Raw genomic sequence first — 23,889 nt, forward strand, 5'->3', positions numbered from 1 at the left:
CGCCTCAAGCTGCATGCGTATGTATACACATATATATGATACACACATACATATATACATATGTACATCAGCACATATATGCTCATCAGGTATAAAAACAACGTTAACGCTGAGGCCAATGAGGCTGCAACTGCAACTGCAACTGCGAATGCGACTGCGACTGCAACTGCGACTGCGATTGCGAATCCCCGATGCAGCTGTGGCGCAAAGATGTGGCGAGTCTCTGCGAGATACTTACAAGCGAATTGGAGTGTGCACAAATAAAACATAAGGCCTCGTTAACACTGAGTGGCAACTGTCGAGCCGTCGAGCCGTCGAGCCGTCGAGTTGAATGACCAATACAGTCGAAACGACCCTTTCACACTGATTGCCACTCTAGCCGCGGCCCGGCCTGTCATGTGGTAAACAGCAAACAACAACAACAAAAAAAACAAAAACAAAAAAAAACAAATAAAAAACAATATGAATATTATGAGTGATAAGTAATTGACACTCAAGTCGCCGTTTAATTAAAACAAATCGAAGTCGCAAGTCAATTGGGCAACTAACGAGAAAACTGCATGCAACTGTTGCAACTGTTGCAACTGAAATGCTACTTCTGCTTCTTCTTCATTAGCAGTTGGCCCTTTTTATGCGAATGCCAATTTTCCAGCAGTTTCTCAGTTATTAGTGGGCCATTCGAAAATGACTTGGCTTAAAGTCACCTAAGCCAGCCCATCGAGTTTCACTAGCCAACTCAGCAAAACTCAGCAAAACTCAGCCAGCTCAGGCAACTCAGGCAACTCAGAAGTGGTTTTCGCCAGCCGCAACGATAACATTGTAGGTAGATAGTCGCCACTTCATGCAACAACACTTTCGGAAAGACCTTGAAAAATCATGAAACTCGCATTTTGCCTGTTGCAGACTGCAGCCAGCCGCCAACTTTCACCAATTGCAGCGAGTGAAGCGACTCGGTGACAGTCAAAGTAAATTATTGTTGCTGCTGCTGCTGCTGTTGCTGCTGTTGCTGCTGTTGCTGTTGCAATCTTCAATCAAAACTCGAAGCTTTGCAGCTTCATAATTATCTGTGTCGACACGATATGTACAACTCACAAGGTCTTCCCTGGCAGCGCATATGTAATTAATGTTTTTGTTTCATCCCCACACACTGCTGGCTGCTGTCTTTCACCTAGCTGGGCCAAGCCAAGCCAGGCCAGGCCAGGCCAGGCCAGGGTCTCAAGGTAATGCCATTAATACTCTTCTAAATATTCTCTGTTGTCTGCTGCACTCATATATATATATATATATATATATATATACATATGTATATATGTAATATAAATATTGCATATATGTAATACATAAGGTTTGTATGTATTCGACTGTATACCAAGTGCAATTTGCCTTAGCTCACGTTTCTCGCTGGTTTTGCAAGCTGTTGAAAAAATATAAATAAACACAGCAGCATATTTCCTTTGTCAGCCCCACTCCCCCCCCCTTCCCCCACCCCTCCCTTCCTTCCATCAACCGATCCCAGTTTAGCTTTTGTGGTTCCGATTACGATGCTGTGCCGCGTCTCCGCTTTAAACTTCACCTTCTCATCTGCTCGCACCCCCCCCACTAACTCCCTTACCATGTGAACAGCTTCGATCTTATACCCTGTTACCAACTGGTACAAAGTATATTAGTTTTGTCATTTCTTCAACTAAATATTTTATATATATTTATCCTAATCATAAAATGAATTGATTTTAAATATATATTTTTTAAATGTGAATAAAACAATTATTTAGAAATTAAATATTTTATAGTTTTAGGCATCAGTAGCTTAAACAGTAGTTTTTACAGAGTATTTTAGGATCGGTCACGCAAGCTGACTTCTAACTGGTTAATAAAAGACATTTTTATTCTATTTTTAAACTGGCAAACGAATGTGGAAGAGCTCAGGGGGCATCTTAACCACCCCCACCCATAAAACTGGCCATCTTTATTACCTGTATTCCTTAAGCAGCAGTCAGTTCGCACTGGAAATGTTTTTTAAAGACCTTGGCCGGGGCCACTCTCTTTCGGCGTCCCGAAGAGCACAAGGTGAGCAACAATTACAACAACAACAATTACAACAACAATACAAGACAATACAAGTATTGGAATTTTTTGATGTTTACTCATTTTTATATGTACTCAAAAAGGGGGATTTCCCAAAGGTTAAAGTAAGCAACAAACAAGAGAAAACGAACTTGAATGCTTTGTGTGAGAGCGAGACGGCTGACTTGGAAAATACTTGAAAAATTAGTACATTTATCTTATGTTGTATGTATGTATATTTATATATATATATATGTATATGTGTACCCCATCCGCTTGCCACACACATTTTTTACAATTTTACTCACTTATGCAGAGCAATGAATAATTTTGAGGCAAGCTCTCGCAACTTCCAGCAGCAGCAAGCAGCAACCAGCATTTTTGTGGTATGCAATCCCGGCTTAAAAGCAACACACACATACACACACACACACGCAATGAACAACGGTTTATTGTCAATGTGCTGGTTTGTAGTGTGCGTGTGAAAAAGAAACTGAATTCAAACTCATAAATCGAGTTTTTTTTCCCCATTTTATTTATTTATTTATTTCGTTTCTTTGCCTTAACTCTACACTCGGCGTCGCCTCAGTCGTTAACGCGTTGCATTTTTTCCAAGCAGAGTTTTCCTTCTCGACTAATTTTGAATGTATATTTTTTCATAGACCTAATCATTATTTTTCCAGTGCTTTGCTTTCATTACTTGTTTCAAACACACACACACACAAACACAAACAAACACATACAGAGGCACACACACATACAGGCTTGTGTATCTAGCCGCTCGACGACTTGGAAACCACTTGACCGTGCTGCTGCATTTATTTGTGTGTGTATGCGTGAGAGTAGCTGCCTGTGTGTGTGTGTGTGTGCGTGCTGTTGTAAATCGACTTGTTGAGTGCTCATTGGAATCAAAGAAATAGCAGTTGGAACAACATTGCAAAACTCCAAACCACCATTCTCTGCCGCTCTTCCCTCTCTCTGTCATCACTCAGCTCTCCCGGTTTACCTTTCCATCTCTCTCTCTCTGTCTACTACATTACATCGAGCTAAGTTCTCTTTAAATTTACATTTACATGGGGTATTCTAGTCTTTTCTAGTGAATTCCAAAGAATGCATAAAACTGGCCATCTACGTCTTGTAAGTGATTTTATGATTTTATGTAAAACAAATGCACTATTTTATAATAATGCGCGAGAGGGTATATAATGTGCGGCGATACAACGATTTTGTGTTGATTCATTGAAATGCCTGGCGCGTCTTTAGTGCATGCACAAATGCGTATTTACAAATAAACATATATTTTCGTTCTTAGGAGTGAGAATGTGTAAGAATTGTATTAATTTTGATGCCTCCTTTCTCGATTCGATTCGACTCTCGCTTCTCTCGACTTCTTGCCCGCGTCCTCCCCGTCTCGCTCTTGCACAAGTTGCGCCTACTGATCAAGTGCTCAATTATTTTGTTTTCTTGGCAGACTTCCATGGACCATTCCGGCATTCCGAGATTCGCATACCAATGCTTCCAGTTAAACCAATTCCAGTTTTCAATTGGAATGGCGCTGAAGAGCTCTGCCACAGGTTCAACACACTCGTAACGCTGCACAGTCACCAGTTTGCCAGCTTGCCAGCTTTGCCAGCTTTGCCAGTTAGAAGCAGTATACGTACATACATACATACATACATACATACATACATACATACATACGTACGTACATACGTCTTACCAGCACTCGACCATCATTGTCTCCAGTGTATAAGAGAGTGCAAGAGCGAGTATAAGAGAGTGCGCCGTCTTAAGAAAGAGTCACACATGTGTGTCGACGATCAACTGAGCGAGCCACGCTCTCAACATGAATTGCATGTGTATGTGTGTGCGTGTGTGTGTGTGTGTGTGATTATGTTCAGCTACACACAGTGTTGTATATGTTGCACTAAACGCACTGATTACGCATTAATCATTTCTTGAGATCAAAATTAAATGATGATCGTTAAATGTATATGTAGAAATGCTTGACAAGTCAAATATTTTAAATAAATTCTTAAACTATAGAACAACACACTTCATTTAAGTACTAAAATATGTCGGATTAGTACAGATATATAAATATATATATTTTAATTGGAACAAACATTCGCTTGGCAACAGAATATAATAGAAAAAATAGTAATGCCAGACATATAAATTTAGAATGTGCCTTTGGCGGGTAAAGGACAATTACAAATTAAATATTTACACATCTTTTAGATTGCAATTCCTCAACAAAATGGGTATTTTAATAGAGCATATCAATCTTCAAACTGCGTACCTGCAAAGACAAAGAGAAAAGCGAAAAAAGTTATTCATTTTGATTAATTAAAGAAAAACAAAAAAGAAACGGAACTTGACGTCCCAAATTAATTATTTGCACAAATGTACATATAAATAAAAATGTTAATTGCGTCATTTAATGCTTAACGCTTGAAGATTTCTGTATTATTTCCCTGAACTGTTTTATTGCTGCCACTGGTATCATTTTCGCATTTTAATTGCATTAAAAGCGAGCATTTTGCGCGACTGCATCTCAATTAGAAACTTAAATTAAAAATTAAAATACGTCAGTGGAAACCGCTAAAACAGCAAAGGTCTTATTAAAATGTTTATTTTAAGCAAAATAAATAATTCATTTGCTTTGCTAATGCAAAACGCTGTCTGAATTTGATGCAAAAAGTTTTGAATTACTATTGATTCAAAATACATTCCTATATAGATGAAAGAGTATTTCTGAGAAGTCGAAATAAATTAATGTATTTAATGAATGCGCTTCAAATATCAATTTACCAATTCTTTGAAAAAATTATCCGAATTTTTAAAACAATAGTTTCGAAGAAAATATATGAATGAAAAATGTGTACTAAAAAAAACTTGAATTAAATCCCATATTGTTTTAGATTTGTCGATTTACAATGAATGCTTATAACTTTCCCGTTAAATAAAATGTTACACAATTTTCTGATTTATTTAGAGCGACTTCAGTTATTGGGTATATATATATATATATATATATATATATAATATTAAAGCAAATGCTTCAACATATGTGTACATAGGGTGTATATATATATATATTTATATATATATAGACCTTTTGTACTTTGCTGTAGAAAATTTGTAAAAGTTTTGCCTCCCTTCGAAAACTTTGCAAAGCTTGAAATCAGTGAAAATGCAGCCAAAATAGCTGCAAACAAATATTTATAATCCGATAGAATATGCGCATTATATTGTCAAAAATGATTATTATTTTTGCTGCTACAACTTTATGCAAAGTAAGAGTATGCCACACATAATGGTCAGAGCAATTGGCAAAACTTGGCATAAGTTTTAAGTCGCATTCAATGTGAAAAACACTCAAAATCAACATTTTTACAGCAGCTTTGATTGTGTTGTTTACATTTAATTCAAACACACAGAAAGTTGAAGTTCCCAAATGGAATTTGTAAAACACAAGTTTTACATACAAAAACCTTTAATAATATCTGTTAAAACCAAGATAAAACAATAAATAAATGAATGAATCAAGCCTCAAAAAGGCTATTAGAAAGCTGGACAAAAGTATGTAACAAGCTGAAGGAAGTATTTGGGTCACCATATCCTGTATATATATATATATATATATATTCGTGAACAGTATCAAAAGCCGAGCTTATCTATCGTCTGTATGAGACTATTAAGGTCTCTTTTATCAGATATTGTCCCTCTTTGAGTTTGTAGATCGATCAAATAGAAATCGATATCTGATAAATCGATATCAATAAAAGGTAGACTTTTTAATTGACTTTAAATATGCCTGGCATATTTTTGGACAACTGAAAAAATTGTTTAAAAATGGGATAAGAAGCACATAAATTAACTAAAACATATTTCAAGTTGAACAAACTAATTTCTTAATAACTGCTTTTATTTTAGTTTAAGTTGAAGTTGAGATTCAGAGATGAAAGATTAAGGAATCATTGACTGAAGTTGGAAGCGAGTCGAGCAAGGAACAACGAGCTGACGGATAACTGAGAAGTCCTTTAATTAATAATTATTAATTAATAATTATTTATATTAAGCTAGAGCACTTTCACTTACATAATTTCGCTTTTACATTTGAGTTGCCGAAACTAGAACATTCAATGAACATATTTAATAGCTGAGCTGAGCTGGGTAACTGGGTAACATTCTTACCTGTTCGCGTTGGAGTTTTTTTTTAGCTTTTTTAGCTGCAAAATGCAAGCATCTGTACAGCTTGATTATAAGCCAGATAAAAGCGCAAAGCATTGTGTTTTTCTTCATCTTTTTGCTTGCAAAAGGTTTATATTGTTGTCGCTCGCTGAGCGTATTTTCCGCACTGTTATTTTGTCGCTGTCTATTGGCACTTTGCGCGTTTGCATTTTCCTTACTTTCCTACTTTCCTGCTGTTGCTGTTGCTGTTGCTGCCCCTGCACCCTGGCAGCCCCCTCTCTGTCCGCTGTCCGCTGTCGGCTGTCTGCTGTCGACAATTGTTGCATCACCTCTGGCTCAAGCTGCGGCTTTATTCGTGACATTTATTTGCGGTTTTTAAGTGAGTTTTTCCTAGTGCGACTTTTTCTTTTTCTTTTTCGTTTTATTTTTCTTTTCCCTTTCATGTTGCTTCAAGTACGTGCAACTTGTTTTCGGATCTCTTATCCACATCCCACTCCCCTCAGTCAACGACAACCTTTCACACTGTACAATTATCATAAGCGAAGCGATGCGGCACCTTTCGCTTTTGAAGTCAACTTTGATTTCAGTTTGGAGATTTTCGGGTCTGCAGCAGTCTCATTTTGAGACTTGGGCGGTTCAAAGCACGCGATTTGCTCGATTCGAGAAAGTTTACACTGAGCGTTCCTCTATTTGCGAAAGTTAGTTCAGAGCAAACCGATGATTTGGCAATTTAAGTATGCCCCTGATCCAATATATATGTATAATGAATGCTTGCCATTATTTGACCTGTACCCACTCAGTGTGAACTTAATGGCAACTGAACAACATTGTTGGCCAAGTTATTATGTGTGCAGTGGCATAAACAGTTACTGCACCAGTTTGTTACTCTCCTAATAATAATAATAATAATAATAATAATCATAGCAGAGAGAAATGACTTTTAAACTGTGCCAGATAAGTTCTTTGGGGGGTATTCGACCTTTGACTCGACCTTTATCAAGCATAATCAGCCAAGGCTGTGGGAGTCTAGCTTTAAGTCTGTGCAGATATTGATTTTCATAACTTTTTCATTTTGCCAGCTTAACAGCAAATCGGTTTAAGTCAATACGTGTTTTACCGGTTCTTCAAAATGCAATCAACTGTTTTGAAAATGTTTTAATGATGATGAATGATGGACTCAATTTTAAGTAAACTTATTTTAATAATATTCTTGAACTTTTTTTTATCTCTGTAGTATTTCTTAATCAACAATCAATTTGCCAAACTGTTAAATAAATATATAAAATAATATATAAAATGCGTGTGTGCCGAGAGCTGTATACTTTTTTGTCCCACTGTCTCTGAGAGATGGCAATCAGCTCAACAGCAAGTTGTCCTAGTCTCGCCTAAAGTTGAGCCAATATTTTGAATATTTAATCTGAAACTTTGCAACTGCTTTGTAATCATTGCGTGTCAAACAGGCGTATACTTAATCCCATTGCTACTTTGCTTCAAGTGGTTGCCAACCCCAACTAGAAACGACAAACTTTTGCGACATTTCAGCTGACTAAAATAAAAAAAAATATCATCGACTTAAAGCTGTCAAAGTAGAAAAATGAATCCAACAACTTTAAAACCAAAAATAAATGGAAATTTTGACTCACAAAGGGGAAAATGACTTAACGAACAGGAAAATTTTATAGATTGCAAAGGGTATCTGAACAGAAGCAGCTTTCCACCAATTTAACAACGAAAAAAAAATATATATATAAATAAAATTTTACATATTTTTTTCACAATTGGCAAATTTAACTCAAATATTAATCACTCTTTTACAGTTGAAAAACAATAATAACAAAAAAAAACTAGCAAGAATGAGTACAAATCGAAAAAAAAAGGCAGCCAGCATAAAGCAAACATTAATAATAAACAACTTTCGGGCCATAAACACATGAGATGCACAGTTGTAAAAAATCGGAACTTGCACAGTATAAATTACAACATGTTATAAAAAGACTATATATAAATATAAATAAAAAAAAAATACACACAGAGAGAGAGACATACAAGCAGCAAGCAAATGAAAATGATACTCAACCAATAAAAAACAAAAAGAAGAAAATACAGAAAATACAGAAAAGCCGAAACGCAGCCAAAACCAAACGCATTTCAGATGTCGCAAGCGGCATGCAAAAGAAAAGAGTGTGAAAATTATTGCATCTGACTGCGACTGGGTAGCCGAACTGCTACTGGTAACTGGTAACTGGTAACTGGTAATTTAAAAATGGCAGCCGAATGCGATTGGCGCAATTCATGCTGGACGAGAACGAGGAGGAGTATGTGGATGTGGATGTGGATGTGGACAAGGATGTGGCTGTGAGCGTTGACCACTATGGCGACAACTGACTGAGGGACGACAGGGACAGCCGGACAGACAAATGATGCATGCTTCACTTTACCAACACACACTCACACACACTCACACTCACACTCACACTCACACACACACACACACTTCATCATCATCATAGACACATAAAGCCATTTGTTCTCATCCGAAGAACGTTTTCTCCATCATTTTGACAAACTTGTTGTCGCTGACATTTTGTTACTCGTTTAATTATTATAAATGTTCCACTTTCATTATCGTTAAATGCGCAATTTTTTTTAATTAATTCCGTGAATATTTGTGGAAAACGTTTTGCGGAACACGGCCGAAAAGAAAACCAGACAATGCCACAAAGTATAACGAAAATTAAATGTAGAGGAAATAAAAAAAAAAAAACATTGGTTTGGCAAAGAGCCTTGTTACCAAAAATGAACACAAAAAAAAAAATAAAAAATTAAAATGCGGACACGATAAAAAATAATATAAAAAATTTAATATTGTGTCTATAAGGAAAAAGAAAACAACTTATGAAATGGCAAGCAGAAAATGTACATCATACTTTATAGAAAAGTCTGTGTGTGTGTGTGTGTGTGTGTGTGTGTGATACAGAAACAGTTTGCAACCAACAAATAAAGACACACAAGTCCTAGCAAGCTAGCCACAAAACCACAGCAAAATTGACTATTGATTACAGAGCGCCATCTGCATGCACAGCTGGATATGGTCAAGTTGGCGCAACTTGATGACTTAACAGAAAACTGCAGGATGGTGCATGCAACGTGGCAGGACGAGCTGCTCGTCGAAGACCACAGTTAACGCTCCACTGAAGAGGTATCAATTATAATCATTATATACTCAAGCCAGTTTGCATAATTATTATCAATTTTATGGGGGAGACTGCGTGGCAAGATATACATCGAAAAAGACACCCTTATTAAAGGCCAACTTATGAATTTAATTAAGCCCAGCTTAATCAACTCATTATTAATGCAACGCAATTCAATAGCCAAGCAGCAGCCAAAATTACTTTAAATGCGGTTGAGTGCCTGAGTTTAATATGAGAAAAGGTTTTGGACTGCAACTTGGGTGTTCCTTATTCAAACTTCATAAAATGTTTGTGGTTGACCATTAATATGTTAATGTATATTATATATCAGTTAGAACTATCTGCCTATTGCTAGTGGAATTCTATATATATAATATAATATAGATAAAGAAATTCACAATATTTATATTCCAAATTTGAATAATATAGTTCTGAGATTGGGACAGATATGGCTATATCGACTCAGCTGTTGTTCCTGATATGCTGCCTTCTGCCTGTTACCTTCACTCATCCCTTAAGAGACAAGGAAAATCAGCATACATTCAGAACAATTATCAGCCAATCGAGCACTCTCGACTAGAGTATTCAGACTTCTTGTTGTTTATTTACTCTATGAAGAAACTGTCGAAAACAACAATTAAAATTGGTAAATATGTGTACATAAGTCTTTGTCCTGGAGTACTGTTGACTGCTCCAGCAAACTGTTAACTGTTAACTGCTCCAGTTAACTAACTCAATTTTGCACAGATTGTTAGCTTTGTGTTGCAATCAGAGGGACAAACAATAGTTGGCAATTGTAGACTTGTAATAGTAAAAGAAGTAGACTTCTATCGATCTATCGATTTGGGTTTCAAGTAATTTTCAAATTATAATTGGCGATGGTTTCTTAGAGTCTACAAATCAAAGAAGTAATTATTTAATATATAAGCGGCACAAGTACAACTGAGATATGATTCCAAGAGCAATTTTAGAACACAACGAATTTGTTTAAGTATCGAACATGGACTGCTGCTGAATTGCTGAATTTGAATTGAAAACTTCAAAATTATCTTATAGTTATAAGCAATTATTTGTATACTATTTAGTACATTATCTAGCTACATATTTACTGCTGCAAATGCGTCTAGACTCATTATCCTATCAGGTCGGAGAACTCTTATCGCGGCAGGTTTTATTACGGTTCACGTCTTTACATATCTTCTCGATAAGAATCCTCCTTGATTATTGATTGAACAGTAATTGTTCAAATTCCCATTGGCAGCAGTTGATTTCAATTATTGCTAACCCATTCACCATTTGACTATTTGAGTCCAGCAAAGCTGATTAACTGTTCTGTTCCTGTTCTTGTTCCTGTTCGCCTATCAGCCACTGACCATGCACCCATTGAGTTCCGGAGAAGCGTCAGAAATGGAAGTTATAAAGTCAAACATAATGTTGAGGCGAAGCCAAATAGCTTTTGGCGGAAATAAGTATAAAATTTGCTGGACAAATGTCATAAAACGGACACTCACCTCGATAAAGTTTGTTGCGTTTGCCAGCAGCAACGATTGCTGGTTGTAGTTGTTGTTGCTGCTGTTGCTGCTGCTGCTGCTGCTGGTGATGTTGTTGCTGAGACTGCTGCTTTTGCTGCTGTTGGATAGCCGCATCCAGTTGCAACATCATTTGTGGCGCTGTTGTTTCAGCCTGGCCGATATTTCCATTAACATTTGTCACAACGGCCAACGACGGTGTCAATTGTTGCTGCTGTGCGAGTTTCTGTTCATGATGATGTTGCTGCTGCTGCTGAAGATGATGCTGCTGCTGCTGATGGTGCAGCAGATTATGTTGCTGTTGCTGCTGCTGCTGCTGCTGCTGTTGTTGCTGTTGCTGTTGATGATGATGATGATGTGAGGACAACAATGGTTGTCCTGTGGCGCCGGCTGCCGCTGCTGCTGCTGCTGCGGCTGCAACTGCTGCTGCTGCTGCTGCTGGCGGTCCATGAGCTGGACAATAGCTACGAATCTCACCGTTAATATCCATAAATATGGGCGCATCCACAAGTGGCCAGGCAGCAGCAGTTGCTGTTGTCGCTGCAGCAGCTGTTGTTGCGCCTGCTGCAGATCCGGCCGCTGCTGCTGCTGCTGCAGCCGTTGGCGTTAGTGTGACCAATTGCACCGGCAGCAATTGAGCGCCAGTTGCGGATTGCAAATGAATGTGTGGTATGCCACCGTGTTGACTGCAATGCTGTTGCTGCTGCTGCTGCTGTTGCTGTTGCTTGGGCGACAACTGTTGCCGTTGTTGTTGCTGCTGTTGCTGCTGTTGCTGTTGTTGTTGCTGATGTAAGCTGGACAGCGCATGCTGCTGATAGTAAACCGTTGTCTGCTCATATGCGGCATACAAAGTGCTTGTCGCCTGAGTCTGCCTGTTGTGGGGCATGTTGCAATTACTGCTGCTGCTGCTGCTGCTGATGCTGTTGATGCTATTTGTGGCCAATGATGTCGTTGGCTGCAAGTGAGCCTTTAATGCCGCCGGCTGAAAGGGTGGCGCCAGTGGCGTTAGATTCGATTGGTATGCCTTGACCAAGGCACTGCTGCTGCTGGTGCTGCTGCTGTTGCTGTTGGTGCTGCTGCTGCTTGTTGATGTTGCTGCTGCAACTGAGTTGGTTGGCTTTAGATCCTCTGGCTTTTTAATTACGGCCTTCTCATCACGCACCGCTTTCACATGCTCCGGCATGGCAGCCATGTCCCGATTGTTGTTGTTGTCGACCACAGTATTATTGTTGATTAACTGGTAGCTTTCATCGATGAAAGCAACCAAATCCTGACAGGCCTGTTGCAATTCAGCCTGTTGCGTTGTTGCTGCCACTTTTTTATCTTTCCCTTTCCCTTCTTCATCATCATCATCATTATCATTATCGTCGTCGTCATCATCGCTTTCGATAACATGCTCGATAATGCGCAAGTTATCGTAGTCTATTATTCGAGCATAGCCCATCTCAAGCGCTAGTCCGGTTAGTCTGGCCACATCATCATCGACTCCATTGGCGTTGACGTCGTTGTGGTAGAATTCCTTCAAATCTTTGGGTTCGTGTGCCCTGGAAGATTCCTCCTCTCGCGCTGTATAGTCTTGTAAATCTGGCATATTGGTCTGGTTATCGAAATTGTTATCGTTATCGGTTTCTTCGATATCCTGCTCTTCCTCAATGATCTGCTCAAGCTGCGAACGTGATGACTTTCGACTCTCCTCGCGTTGTTCCTCCTCCCCTTGCTCCCTCTGCTCCTCCTCCTCGTCCTGCCCTTGCAACACCAACACCTCCAGCTGCAGCTCCTCCTCCTCCTCCTCCTCTTCCTCATCCATTTCGTCTTCGGTTTGCGTGCTATTGTCGATAAATAGTGCTGTTGTTGTTGTGACTGCATCAGCTGTTGTTGTTGTTGCTGCTGCTGCTGCTGCTGTTGCTGCTGCTGTTGCTGCTGCTGTTGCTGTTGTTGGTATTTCACAACCGTCATAATAAACACATTCGTCGCACACCAAATCATTCGACGGCGCCTTCAAGTGTGAACTGACAGTGGCTGCTGCCATTATAATTAAATATGCCCCAGCCGGGAATATTTCGCTGTCGCGGACTGTTACTCGCCAATTACACTGCGATTAATTATTAACTGCATGTCGGTTAGAGGCGCAAATTGGGCTGATTGTTGTTGTTGTTGCTGTTGCTGCTGTTGCTGCTGTTGTTGCTGTTGTTGCACTGGTTGCATTGCTTTTGTGAGTAATGTCATGTTGTTCTTGCTGTTGTTTCCCAAGCCTAGTTCTCTGTATTAGAATATATAATCTCATTTACACTGACACTCAAATATACATTTATCAAAATGATGGGAAACTTATTAAATCAGTGACAAACACTTTATTTGATTTATATTTTTATTTACACCTTTTTCGCAGTTGCAGCGCCTGTAAAAAAAAGAAGGAAAATCAAGTTGTGAATTTCATTTCAACAGTTATTAATTTTGCAAGCAATTTTTGATTTTCTCTCATTAAATATGCATTTCAATTATAAAAGTTGAACTCATCTCAAATGCAGGGTTTGCTTATCTTGGTTTGTTTTTCACATATATATCAATAAACAACCCAAAACAATTGAAAGAAAAATAGAAAATTAAATATTGGGGTTTCCACAAGGTGAATGCAAAATGCGTGATAAAAATAGAATAATAGCTTTGCTTCAAATATTAATAAGCAAGTAACTTGGCCAGGGAATAAGTATGGCTTAAATAAAAGCATATAAATAAATAATGTTTATCTTTTAGCTGACTTAAAGCTTAATAAAATATATTTTATACGAAAGCAAGTCTTGTTTCAATGGCAACTATAAAATATAGATAACTTCAGGACTGATTGAGTTCTGTATATATATGCAACAAAAATCGGACAGATAAACGACTCTTTTAGTGAAGTTGATATACTTTAAAGCGCTGAAGACGTCGTTACACATTTCATTGCAAGATTATTAGACGGCAAATCTCTAATTGAATAACCTGGCAAGGAATCAAAGCAAGTTTTACAGTCAGGTGGGCGCTGTTAAGGTGCTGCTGTTTTTGCCCATTAATGTTCACTGGGCTCAAGCGGCGTATGATTAATATGTGTGTAAGTTTATTTTATTGCGCATACGCCACATGAGCGCAAACTTATGGTTTATCTGCTGTGGGGGAGGGCGGGCGAAAAATAAAGGTCAGCCAAGTCACGTCGCATGACCAGCCAGCCCAGGACGTATGAGTAATGACTGATGCCAGCAAAATAACCCCAGATAGACGCATTAATATTCAACAGCAGACATTTTGATCTATGCCCAGTTTCATTGGTAAGGCTTTAAAACTGAGCGATGATTTCAGGCGGGAACAGCCAGGATTGCTGCTGACTACTAATGGCAACGGATACAGATACAGATATAGATATAGATATAGATATAGCTACTATCAAGAAAGCTTGTACATTATAACCATTTCGGGTATACACAATTCAAAATGTTAGTCGGAAAAGTTAACAGATCTAGCTGCATATACCCAACTATAAATGCGAGTAGGGTATACAAATTTAAAATATTATTCTGGAGTAAGAGATACCTAAGCCAAGTTAACATGATAGCACAAAAGTTGTTCCATTGCAGCCGCTAAGCCCAGTTCCTTTGTATTCAGTGAAGTCCTACAAAAACAGGAGCAGCCACCGAAAGGAGCTTAAGGATTTATGGCGAGCGCAAGCTAACGGAATTGTGGTTGTGGCATACCACCAGCCACAGCTGGGATGGGTGTGTGGCACAGCCTCAAATGGCAACAGTGTAATAAATGAGGACGCAAGTGCGTAAAAGTTGCCACCCACTCAAATCTGGGCACTGCCATTGTCTTAATTATTTTCGGTTGCAGTCAAATGACGCACGCGAAGGTAGACAGTCAAGGGCAGACAAGTGTCTTACTAGCAGATACCCCTTGAAACTTTGATACACAGAGCAGCATATTAAGTAGGCGGACAGGGTATCTAAAAAGACATCCAATGCCAATGAATAAGACGACTTATTTAATACATTTTGTGCATTTAAATAAGAGTTACTTATTTTCTACATTTTATATATATATAAAATGTACAGGGTATATGAGCTGAATATCAAACTCATCACTTAATAAGCTGGCTTCGAGAGTGGGCTATCTAGGAGATATTTCAAATTTGGAATAAATATGTGTATACTAAATATATGTAAAGAGTATTTAAAGGGGTTAACTATTCCATAAGTTACAGCTTTTGTCTACTTATAGACTGACTATATCTGCCTATAACTGTTTACTGCTCTCCTACACATATATACCCAATTCATACACTTACAGAGAGTATTGTAATTTGTCGTCAAGTTTATAACGCATTGCAAAAGAAAGAAAGAAAGCTTAACTTTTTTGTTTACCAATATTTCCAATCCACTTATTCTGTTGCTCACATTTGGATGTGAATTTAATGAGAAATGACTACTACAACATATAGCTGCCATAGAAACGATCCGTCGACTGATGAGTTCTTTATTTACCAACTTTTCTTCAAAATAAAACTCATCAAAAAGCATCAACATCTGGCAAAAATATCAAACTGCTTTCAACTGAACAATTGGTCTGTGTTCTCGAATTAAATAGTGGAATTTACAAGTCGATGGTTAAGTAATTTTCCACGTGTCTAGGATAGCCGTTGTTGTTGTTGTTGTTGCTCTTTTATTGTTTTGATATAATCAGCTCACAATTGTTGCCATAAATATCAATTTATCTAGTTCGTGTGCTCGGTGACCTTATGCCAGATGGATATGAAGTTATTGCCGCTGGCGTCTGTGGGGCTGCCAAACTGGTCTGGTTGTGTTGTGATATCTAAAACGGAAATTAAACGAATTTCAACCCACTTGCAATCAGTGGCACACAACAGCTGCAAACTTTGTTTGACCTTACACCAAAAACTAAAGCATACTTAGCTGGGCTGCTTTATTTTTAGCCCACTCGATTCGGTTCGGTGCGAGTTGAGTTGAGTTGAGTTGTGCCCCATATGGCAAGGCACAGCACAAGTTGACTACAAATGCAAATGCCATTATCGCAAACATTCCAGAAGCTGCATTTCATCATTACAGTAACATAACACACAATAATAATAATAATAATATTAGATTGGATAATTGAGAGTCTCATTTAGTTTACAATATGCTGGCTGCCAATGGCTGATATCATTTTTCTTTTTTTCTTTTTTATTTTTGCGTTGGCAGTTTAATTAAACACCCAATTTTGGCCATATGTTGCAGCAGAGTTGTCAAGCAGCTCGGGGATTCTCGGCCTGCTCGATATATTCTATTTTTAGCTGCTGATAATCAGCAGCAGCAGCAGCAGCATATTTGCAAAAATATCAAATGGCAGAGTAACAGCCTTAACCTATAATCGGTGCTGTTGTTGTCATGGATTACGGAAATAGATATGAGCTGACGTTTCATTTCAGACTTTCATCTGTCAACAAATATATATATATATATATATAAATATATATATATCTGATAAGCGTTAAGCGTGAAATGCCAGCAGAGTTCAATTTTCTCAAAGCAAATAACAATAACACAATTATTGCCAGACAGTAATATATTTAATTAATGTATCTATTTGGAAAATGTATATTTTTGGAAACTGCTAAGCTAAAGAATAGTTTGAATATAGTTTAAAAACTATGAACATTTTATTTGAAGACAAACAATCAATAGTAAAAAATAAGTAAACATTGAAAGATGGCAAAGCTGTGAAATTATTAATAAAAAAATATATTTAATTATTTAAAAAGTATTTCAATTTATCACAATAGTAGTAAAGAAGATTTCTTAGCTTTCTCTATACAATTCAGGTCTACTTGAAGTCGTTATCCAGTTGGAATCAGCAATATAGGATCCGATCGGAGATTTCTCTTGCATTATAGACGATCTGCCACGATTAATATATATACTATCGACATGCTCAGACAACTGAATCCTCATCACTTTCTTTAATAGGCAATTCAAATGTTGCTTGGCAGACTCAGCTCTTCGCAGTATTTTTTTAATATTTATTTATTATTTTTTTGTTAGAAAGACTAATTATCTGTGGGATGTCTGTTAACGATGATAGATATATTTATTATTCATGAACAGCACAATATTACAAGTAATTTCTATCCATATGTTTAGCAAGAATTGAAGATATATCAACTGGGTAATCGATATCGACATATGTTCATATTTATATTCATATTTATAAGCGTGTGACAGATTTACATAATTTGTCAATGCTGCTTGTCAAATACTTTTTTTTTCAAATATTTCTGATTGAGTTGATGACAATAGTTTTCGAGCACAAAGCAGGCTTTCATCAATCATCAGTAAATACAATTTTTGGTTATTTTCAATAGTTATAAACATTAATAATAATAACAACCAGAAAATGCCGAATTTTAATGGTGCCATCGTTATGCACACGTTGCAGTTCATCAAGACGCCGGCGACACTCCGCGAGATTGTGGCAACCATTGCCGAGAACACAAATTTGCCCGAGGACGAGCTGACCCAACCCATCCGGCAGACCCTGCAAATGGGCCATCAAATGGGATTTCTACAAAAACTAAATGGTAAACATTACACGACTAGCCGGAAAACAAAATCCATCTAAATCGAATCGAAATTCACAGGCAGATATTTTGCACTTCCGATGACTTTTGAGTTGCTTATGGCCGAGACGGCAGCAGTGGGCCCAAATGCTGGGCTACAAAATGTAGACTCGAAGAAAAAATTAGACAAGAAGTCGAAGCAGATGTGTTCGTTGAAGAAAGGCCAAGTTGACAGCGAAGCTGCATCGCAGATAAATAATGAGTCAACCACAACACTGATGCCAGCAGACTCAAAATTGCTACGCAAACCGAAGCGATCCCAACTGAAAATTAAATAGTTGATGCGGATTTCTTTTATTGGATAATTATCGAAATTTTTGGGCTGGTAAATAAAAGAATAAATTTTGGGTTTTTTTTTCTTTGTCTTTAAAATATTGAAAGTTCTTTTTATTTTTATTTTTCGCTTTTCTTTCGGAGGGGAAAACTGATTATGCGCTGAAAACGAAAATGGTACTAAACATTTTAATAAATTGCCACTCATTTGTGGAAGTTGACAAATGTCTCAATTAGCGCAGCCAACTCGCCCATCCACGAGAGGAGACGAGTACGCGAAGGATATTTTCGCATCGCAGCGTGCCACGTCGAGTCGCGTCAAGTTGTGTCGCGTCGCAACGTTTCCTATTCCATTTTGAATGGCAAATGATGCGTTGCCTTTGGCCATTCTTAATTTGGAGTGAGCATTGACCATATGGTTGGCTGGAGGAAGCCACTCGCCCACGCCTGTTACGCTTACCGTTACTCGTGCATGGTCGGTGCGCTCAGACGGCGTTGATGACGTCGACAACAGAGACAATAGAACCAGCCAGCGAAGGGGGATGGGCAGGGGAGGGGCAGGACACTTGCAATGTAAACAGAGTCAAAGCAAACAGAAATCGGCTACTGGCTAACAGGCGACACAGAGCGAGAGAGACAGTGAGAAAGAGAGAGAGAGAGAGAGAGAGGCGCACAAAGCATGCGTAAATGAAGGGAAACATGGTCAACATGGTGAGAAACGAGCGCGTGTTGAAATTGGCGAAACGAGAGTGCAACAAATGTTTGTAACGTCCACAAGACGAGGTGTCTGTGTGTGTCTGTGTGTGTGTGTGGTAAGGACACGCTCTCGCTGGCGTGGGGGCAACATGGTCGCTTCGCCTGTGGCGCGTGGGCGATGCTCTCTAAACACAGCGAAAAGTGAGATTATTTCTCGTCCTCCTTTCGGCATACTGGCATAAATACGGCTCTATATATATGTATGTATATAAATACATATATATATATATATGTAAGCAACTGCATTTCCTACTGCGTCTTTGCTTAAGCGTGTAAGCAAACCTTAAATGGGTGCCTTTTATCAGCATCTTGATAATAATCTTTTCGTATTTTAAATTCAAGCAGGCAACTAAGAATATTTGTTAGCATTTTGTGAGGGTATCTCTAGTCGAGCAGTGTCAATTAATGAAGGGAAAACCGATGTCTGTTAAACATATGCCATAGGCGAAATTGCGTTAATTGCGAAATATTCACGATGTGATGTAAAACAACGCAATAGACTTGAAAAATGCATGAAAAGTAAAACTGGGGGAAAAGCTCTTAATCCTAAAAGCAAAAGCAAAGACGGCAACACATTTCTACGTGCATAGATACATAAATATTTATGTGTGTACAAAGATACACAGATACGCGGATACACAGATACACGGATACACGGATACATATGCATATTTGAGCAGTGTATGTGAAAATGCCAAAAGACATGGAAAACGTTGACGTGCAACAGCAGCGCAATTTACAGTTGACGTCGACAGCGAAGTCGGTGGCAACTGCCACCAGCAAGACACACTCAAACCAACAAAAAAAAAAGGCTTCAATTTTGCTTGCTTCTGCTTTTGTTTCTGCTTTTGCTTTTGCTTCTGCTTTTGCTTCTGCTTTTGCTTCTGCTTTTGCTTCTGCTTTTGCTCAGCTCTGCACGCTGCTTTGCCCGCTGCTCTGCCCGCTGCTCTGTCCGCTGCTCTGTCCGCTGCTCTGTCCGCTTCTCTGCTCTGCCCGCTGCGAAGCCCTGACCATGCAGCAGCGGCGCAACTACTACGCCGGCTTTACGCTTTTGTTGCCGTTGTCAACTGGTTGCGTTGCGTTGCTTTGCTTTGCTTTGCGTTGCGTTGCTTTGCTTTGCCTTTATTTGCTGTATGTGCATGCACCTGTAAGCCAACTTGTGTTGGCACTTTTTGCTGCTTTGGTATTTCCAACTCTCTCACACATACAGACATACACACACAAAAGCTAAAATGTGTCTGTGTGTGTGTGTGTGAAGTTAACATATTGTTGCCATTTTTGTCCATTTGCACGCATAAAAATCATAATAAAATGTTGCAGAATCCCAGCGACACATGAAAACAATTAAATGTTTGCAAAAAAAACTATTAAATATGCAAATTTGTAATAGTTTGCTTTTAACTTACCAGCTGCTGCTTGCTACTGCTGCCTCTGCTACTGCAGCGAAAGAGCTGAAAATGTTTTTATTTTGCGCAATACACACGCACACACACACACACACAAATAGGCACACGCATATGCACACAAGGACAAATTCAAAACACATACGGAACGAAACGAACGCGAGCACGAAAGAAAACAACAAATACGCAGCGAAGCAGCAGCAACAATTTGTTATTGTTTTTTCGACTTTTTGCTTGCTTTATGCTTGATGCCGTTTTCTTCGTTTGCATTTATTTTGGTGTTGAAAATACCGTAACAAGTTTGCAAATTTCAGTTATTGTGTATAACTTGTTGGCATTTGGGGCTCGACGGAGCATTTAACAAACCAACGGGAAAAATCAACACACACACAGAGAGTCGATACACAAGACGACGACCCAAACGCGGCAAACGTTTGATTTTGATTGACTCTGTGCCACCATGGAAAACTGCAAACGAGCCAAAGCACGACAACAACGACGACGACGACGAGCAATGAGCAATAAGCCGACCGAGCGAACGACCGAACGACACACGAAGCCAACAGCAGCAACTACATGTGAAAGACCGCGTGGGAGCAGCAGCAGCAGCGAGAGCCGAGAGCAACTTCGTCAATATTCATGCAAATTCTTTTGCTATGTGGGTGGTACACCTCTCGGCCAGAGAGTGAGAGAGAGAGAGAGAGAGCGCGAGAGAGGGAAGTAGAGGAGAGTTAGAGCGCAAATTTGAGCATAACTACAACCTGTGTGAAGGCAGGCGGCGAGAGCTTTTTTCTTGTCTCTTGCTGCTGCCGCCGGTCGAAATGCAACAGCTGTTTTCCAATTATACTTGACCAAACGCAATATTAATTTATGTACATATCTACAGATAAATCAAGTTAATGTTAATATCCATATGCAAAGTAAATTAATCAATTAACAAGTTTCTTACTTGTATTTATTGTGTGCATAAAGTTCGCTTAATTTTAATTATACACATTTTCCACAATTGTCGCAGCAAGAAATTTTGCACTGAACAGCAGCCAGCTGATAGCAACAAACTTTGCGCAATTACAATGGGTGAAAAGCTTGCGACGACGTGGTGTGTGTCTTTGCTAATACCGTTACGAACGCATAGCTTTTTCGGTCGGCAGTAGCAGCAGCAGTAGTAATTTAATTGTACTTGTAAGCAAAATGCAGCGAAACTTTTCACAAAACGGGAAAAGTTGTCAGAGGGAGCAGGTGCACCTATTTGTCTTGCGCAGCTTCAGCCACCATTCAAAGTCGTTCTTGATGAACTTTACCTGAGCTTTCGAGTCATGCTTCTTTTGAAATTCATCGCGGTCCCGCAACCAAGTCCTCCCGTACTCCATGCCAATCAGCATCGACATCGAGTTTGGAAAAGACTTCAATTAAACTGTTAGTATTTAGTTAGTTAGTTAAATGCACTGCAATTAAGTGCTCACCTCACACTCGATGGTTGACACCATTGCATGTCGCTGTGCCCGTAAGCCAGCCTCGGTTGTTAGATTATCCTTTGGCCTGCATATCAATGACCGCGACCATTCCTTAACTTTACCATAAGTTGCCATAAAAAAAAAAAAAAAATCCACTTTAAATTTTGATATTTAAATGACAAAGCGACATATTAAATTAATGCATGAATCTGAAAAGCAAAAACTCAGCTTTGACATAGAATACAAAAGCTAATTTGCCAGCCACTTTAATTTGGATTTTTTTTGTTAAATTTAATTTTTCTTGTTAGTGGTCTAGTCGGTCTCATTAGGACCCAGTCGATATCTGAAAAAGCAATCCACCCGGAGTCAAGCAGAGAAATGTTTCCAGGCATTTCTGTCGGACAATAAGCAAAAAACAACAACGCGAACGCAAAGACAAAGAAGTAAAACAAACTTTAAGTCAATACAGTACCTACATATAAAAATAAAAATAAAACAAAACAACAAAACGAAAACAAAGCAAAATAATACGAAACGAAGCAGCAGCAGCAGCAGCAAACTAAAGCAAACCCCCTCTCCCCTCTCCCAACGCTCTATAAACATGCTCGCTGGGGAGCGAAGCAAACCAGAGAAGCAAGAGGAAGTAGCAAACCAAGTAAAACAAAGGAGAAAAGGTGGAGTGGGGGAGTGTTGGAGAGGAGGGGGGTTTGGTAGTGGGTGGTTGGTGGGTGAGTAACTGGCAACGGTATGGCCAAACGTAAATCAAACAAAAATAAACAAAAATAAAACAAAGAAAAACAAATAAAATAAACAAAACTACGCAGAAGTAGCAGGCAGACGTCAACGACAACGGGAACGTCAACGACGACGGCAACGGCAACGACAACGGCAACGAGGATGGCAAACAAGGAGCAACAGAAACAATAGCAGAGTGAAAAGGGCAGTGGGCATGAAAGAATGGAAGAAGCCAAAGCAAGACACCCACACCAGCAAAACAATACACACACACACACACATAAACACACACACACACACGCACATAAACACACCAACGCACGCCCAAACCCAAACAAACAAACAAATGAAATTGTACAAAACAAGGCAATGCAACGGTAATAATGACGATGATGATGATGATCATGATAATGATGTTGATGATGACGATGATTAAGCAAACGAAGCATATACCGTTTGGCTAAAACAAACATTTGCAAATGTTCTCAACAAACTTTTTGGGGCAACACAACGAAATAGGAAATGCAGCCAGGCAATGGGGCAGCAGCAGCTGCCTCTGGTGGGCAGAATTAGGGCGGAGTCGAATTTTAGTTTGAGTTTTAGGCCAAACACACAAAGGCATACATGGAAACACACACACACACACACAACACTGCATAAATAAATGTGTGCGTTGCTTCTGTGCGCTCCACAAACAAAGTTAGTCCCGATCTCGCCCTCTCGCACTCCGCTCTGGGACTGTCGTCAATTGTTGCCTTTCTCTTTCGCACACAATGCAACTGTGTGCGTAAATAAGCATTCTATAATAAAACAACAACAACTGTGCTTATTTTGGCTGCTGCTGCTGCTGTTTTTGCTGTTGTTGTTGTTAAAGCTTTGCACAGGGAATAATAATCAGCGTGTCACGCTTTGTGCAAATGTCCAAATCTTAAATATCTGTATTACAAATTTTATTTAGAAATACCTGTTTTTTAATTATAAATTAAATTATTATAAATACTATTTGTATGCATACAATTAATTCCACGAAACTATATTTAAATGCTATAATTCATTATCATTTTTGGTGCTGGTCGACTTCTGCTTAGACACAGGGTATTCAATCCGCACACGTGCTGGATATAGCTGTTATTTTATTTTATTTTGTTTTGTTTTTAGTTCTGTTTGTTTATTTCAAAGCTCTGACAGCAGCAGCGCAGTCGACGCTAGCAGCGTGCTGCTGCCACTCCACTGTTTATTGCTGCTGCTGCTGCTTCTGCTGCTGCTGCTGCTACTGTTGTTCTTGTTCTGGTTGTTGTTGTTGTACTTGTTTCGGTGCTCATTAGTCGCATTCAGAATCCCTCCTTATTTTGTGTGCGCCACTCCACCGTCTGCCTCCTCCCCACCCACTGTGTGTGTTTGCATTTGTTTGTTTTTAAATTTTATTGTATTTCATTTCGTTGAACAGCAACAGCAACAGCGTCTATAGTATTATTTCTATTGTTCCTTTTTGGCCTTGCTCCGTGACTGGCCCCCCCTTACTCAACTCCCCCCCCCCTCGGCATACACTTGTGGACTTTGGCCATATTCCTATTCTTTTCAACAAAAAAAAATATACATATTTTGTTAGCATTAAAACCACTCCCCCGCCCCCCTGCAAAC

The 23,889-nt window shown here is 38.9% G+C and overlaps 3 protein-coding genes and 1 non-coding gene across 4 annotated transcripts; 1 reads left to right on the forward strand and 3 right to left on the reverse strand.

The window, feature by feature from the left end:
* Positions 1 to 4,151: 4,151 nt before the first annotated feature.
* On the reverse strand, positions 4,152 to 11,027 carry LOC6570765. The gene is made up of 2 exons (XR_006246614.1): positions 10,967 to 11,027; positions 4,152 to 4,366 (listed from the first exon to the last, which is right to left on the reverse strand). It is a non-coding gene; the product is annotated as an uncharacterized LOC6570765 (transcript).
* Positions 11,028 to 11,133: 106 nt separating this feature from the next.
* LOC6571408 (AF4/FMR2 family member lilli) lies at positions 11,134 to 12,711 on the reverse strand. The gene is made up of 2 exons (XM_043214400.1): positions 11,294 to 12,711; positions 11,134 to 11,138 (listed from the first exon to the last, which is right to left on the reverse strand). The coding sequence occupies exons 1-2, from the start codon at positions 12,573 to 12,575 to the stop codon at positions 11,134 to 11,136; spliced, it is 1,287 nt and encodes a 428-aa protein (XP_043070335.1). The 5' UTR covers positions 12,576 to 12,711.
* Positions 12,712 to 17,367: 4,656 nt separating this feature from the next.
* On the forward strand, positions 17,368 to 17,967 carry LOC6570202. The gene is made up of 2 exons (XM_001996415.3): positions 17,368 to 17,588; positions 17,649 to 17,967. Exons 1-2 carry the CDS (start codon positions 17,405 to 17,407, stop codon positions 17,903 to 17,905), a joined length of 441 nt encoding a protein of 146 aa, XP_001996451.1. The 5' UTR covers positions 17,368 to 17,404; the 3' UTR covers positions 17,906 to 17,967.
* A 3,061-nt stretch (positions 17,968 to 21,028) lies between these two features.
* LOC6571782 lies at positions 21,029 to 21,779 on the reverse strand. The gene is made up of 2 exons (XM_001997918.3): positions 21,523 to 21,779; positions 21,029 to 21,462 (listed from the first exon to the last, which is right to left on the reverse strand). The coding sequence occupies exons 1-2, from the start codon at positions 21,646 to 21,648 to the stop codon at positions 21,286 to 21,288; spliced, it is 303 nt and encodes a 100-aa protein (XP_001997954.1). The 5' UTR covers positions 21,649 to 21,779; the 3' UTR covers positions 21,029 to 21,285.
* Between the last annotated feature and the right edge of the window lie 2,110 nt (positions 21,780 to 23,889).

The sequence above is a fragment of the Drosophila grimshawi genome, unplaced genomic scaffold (genome assembly GCF_018153295.1).
Source record: "Drosophila grimshawi isolate 15287-2541.00 unplaced genomic scaffold, ASM1815329v1 contig_1377, whole genome shotgun sequence".
In the NCBI taxonomy this organism is placed as follows: domain Eukaryota; kingdom Metazoa; phylum Arthropoda; class Insecta; order Diptera; family Drosophilidae; genus Drosophila; species Drosophila grimshawi.

Coding starts and splice junctions, on each gene's coding strand:
- LOC6571408 (XM_043214400.1), bottom strand. CDS start 12,575: ATGCCAGATTTACAAGACTATACAGCGCGAGAGGAGGAATCTTCCAGG.
- LOC6570202 (XM_001996415.3), top strand. CDS start 17,405: ATGCCGAATTTTAATGGTGCCATCGTTATGCACACGTTGCAGTTCATC. Junction 17,589..17,648: donor ATTTCTACAAAAACTAAATG/GTAAACATTACA, acceptor CGAAATTCACAG/GCAGATATTTTGCACTTCCG.
- LOC6571782 (XM_001997918.3), bottom strand. CDS start 21,648: ATGGCAACTTATGGTAAAGTTAAGGAATGGTCGCGGTCATTGATATGC. Junction 21,463..21,522: donor TGTCAACCATCGAGTGTGAG/GTGAGCACTTAA, acceptor GTTTAATTGAAG/TCTTTTCCAAACTCGATGTC.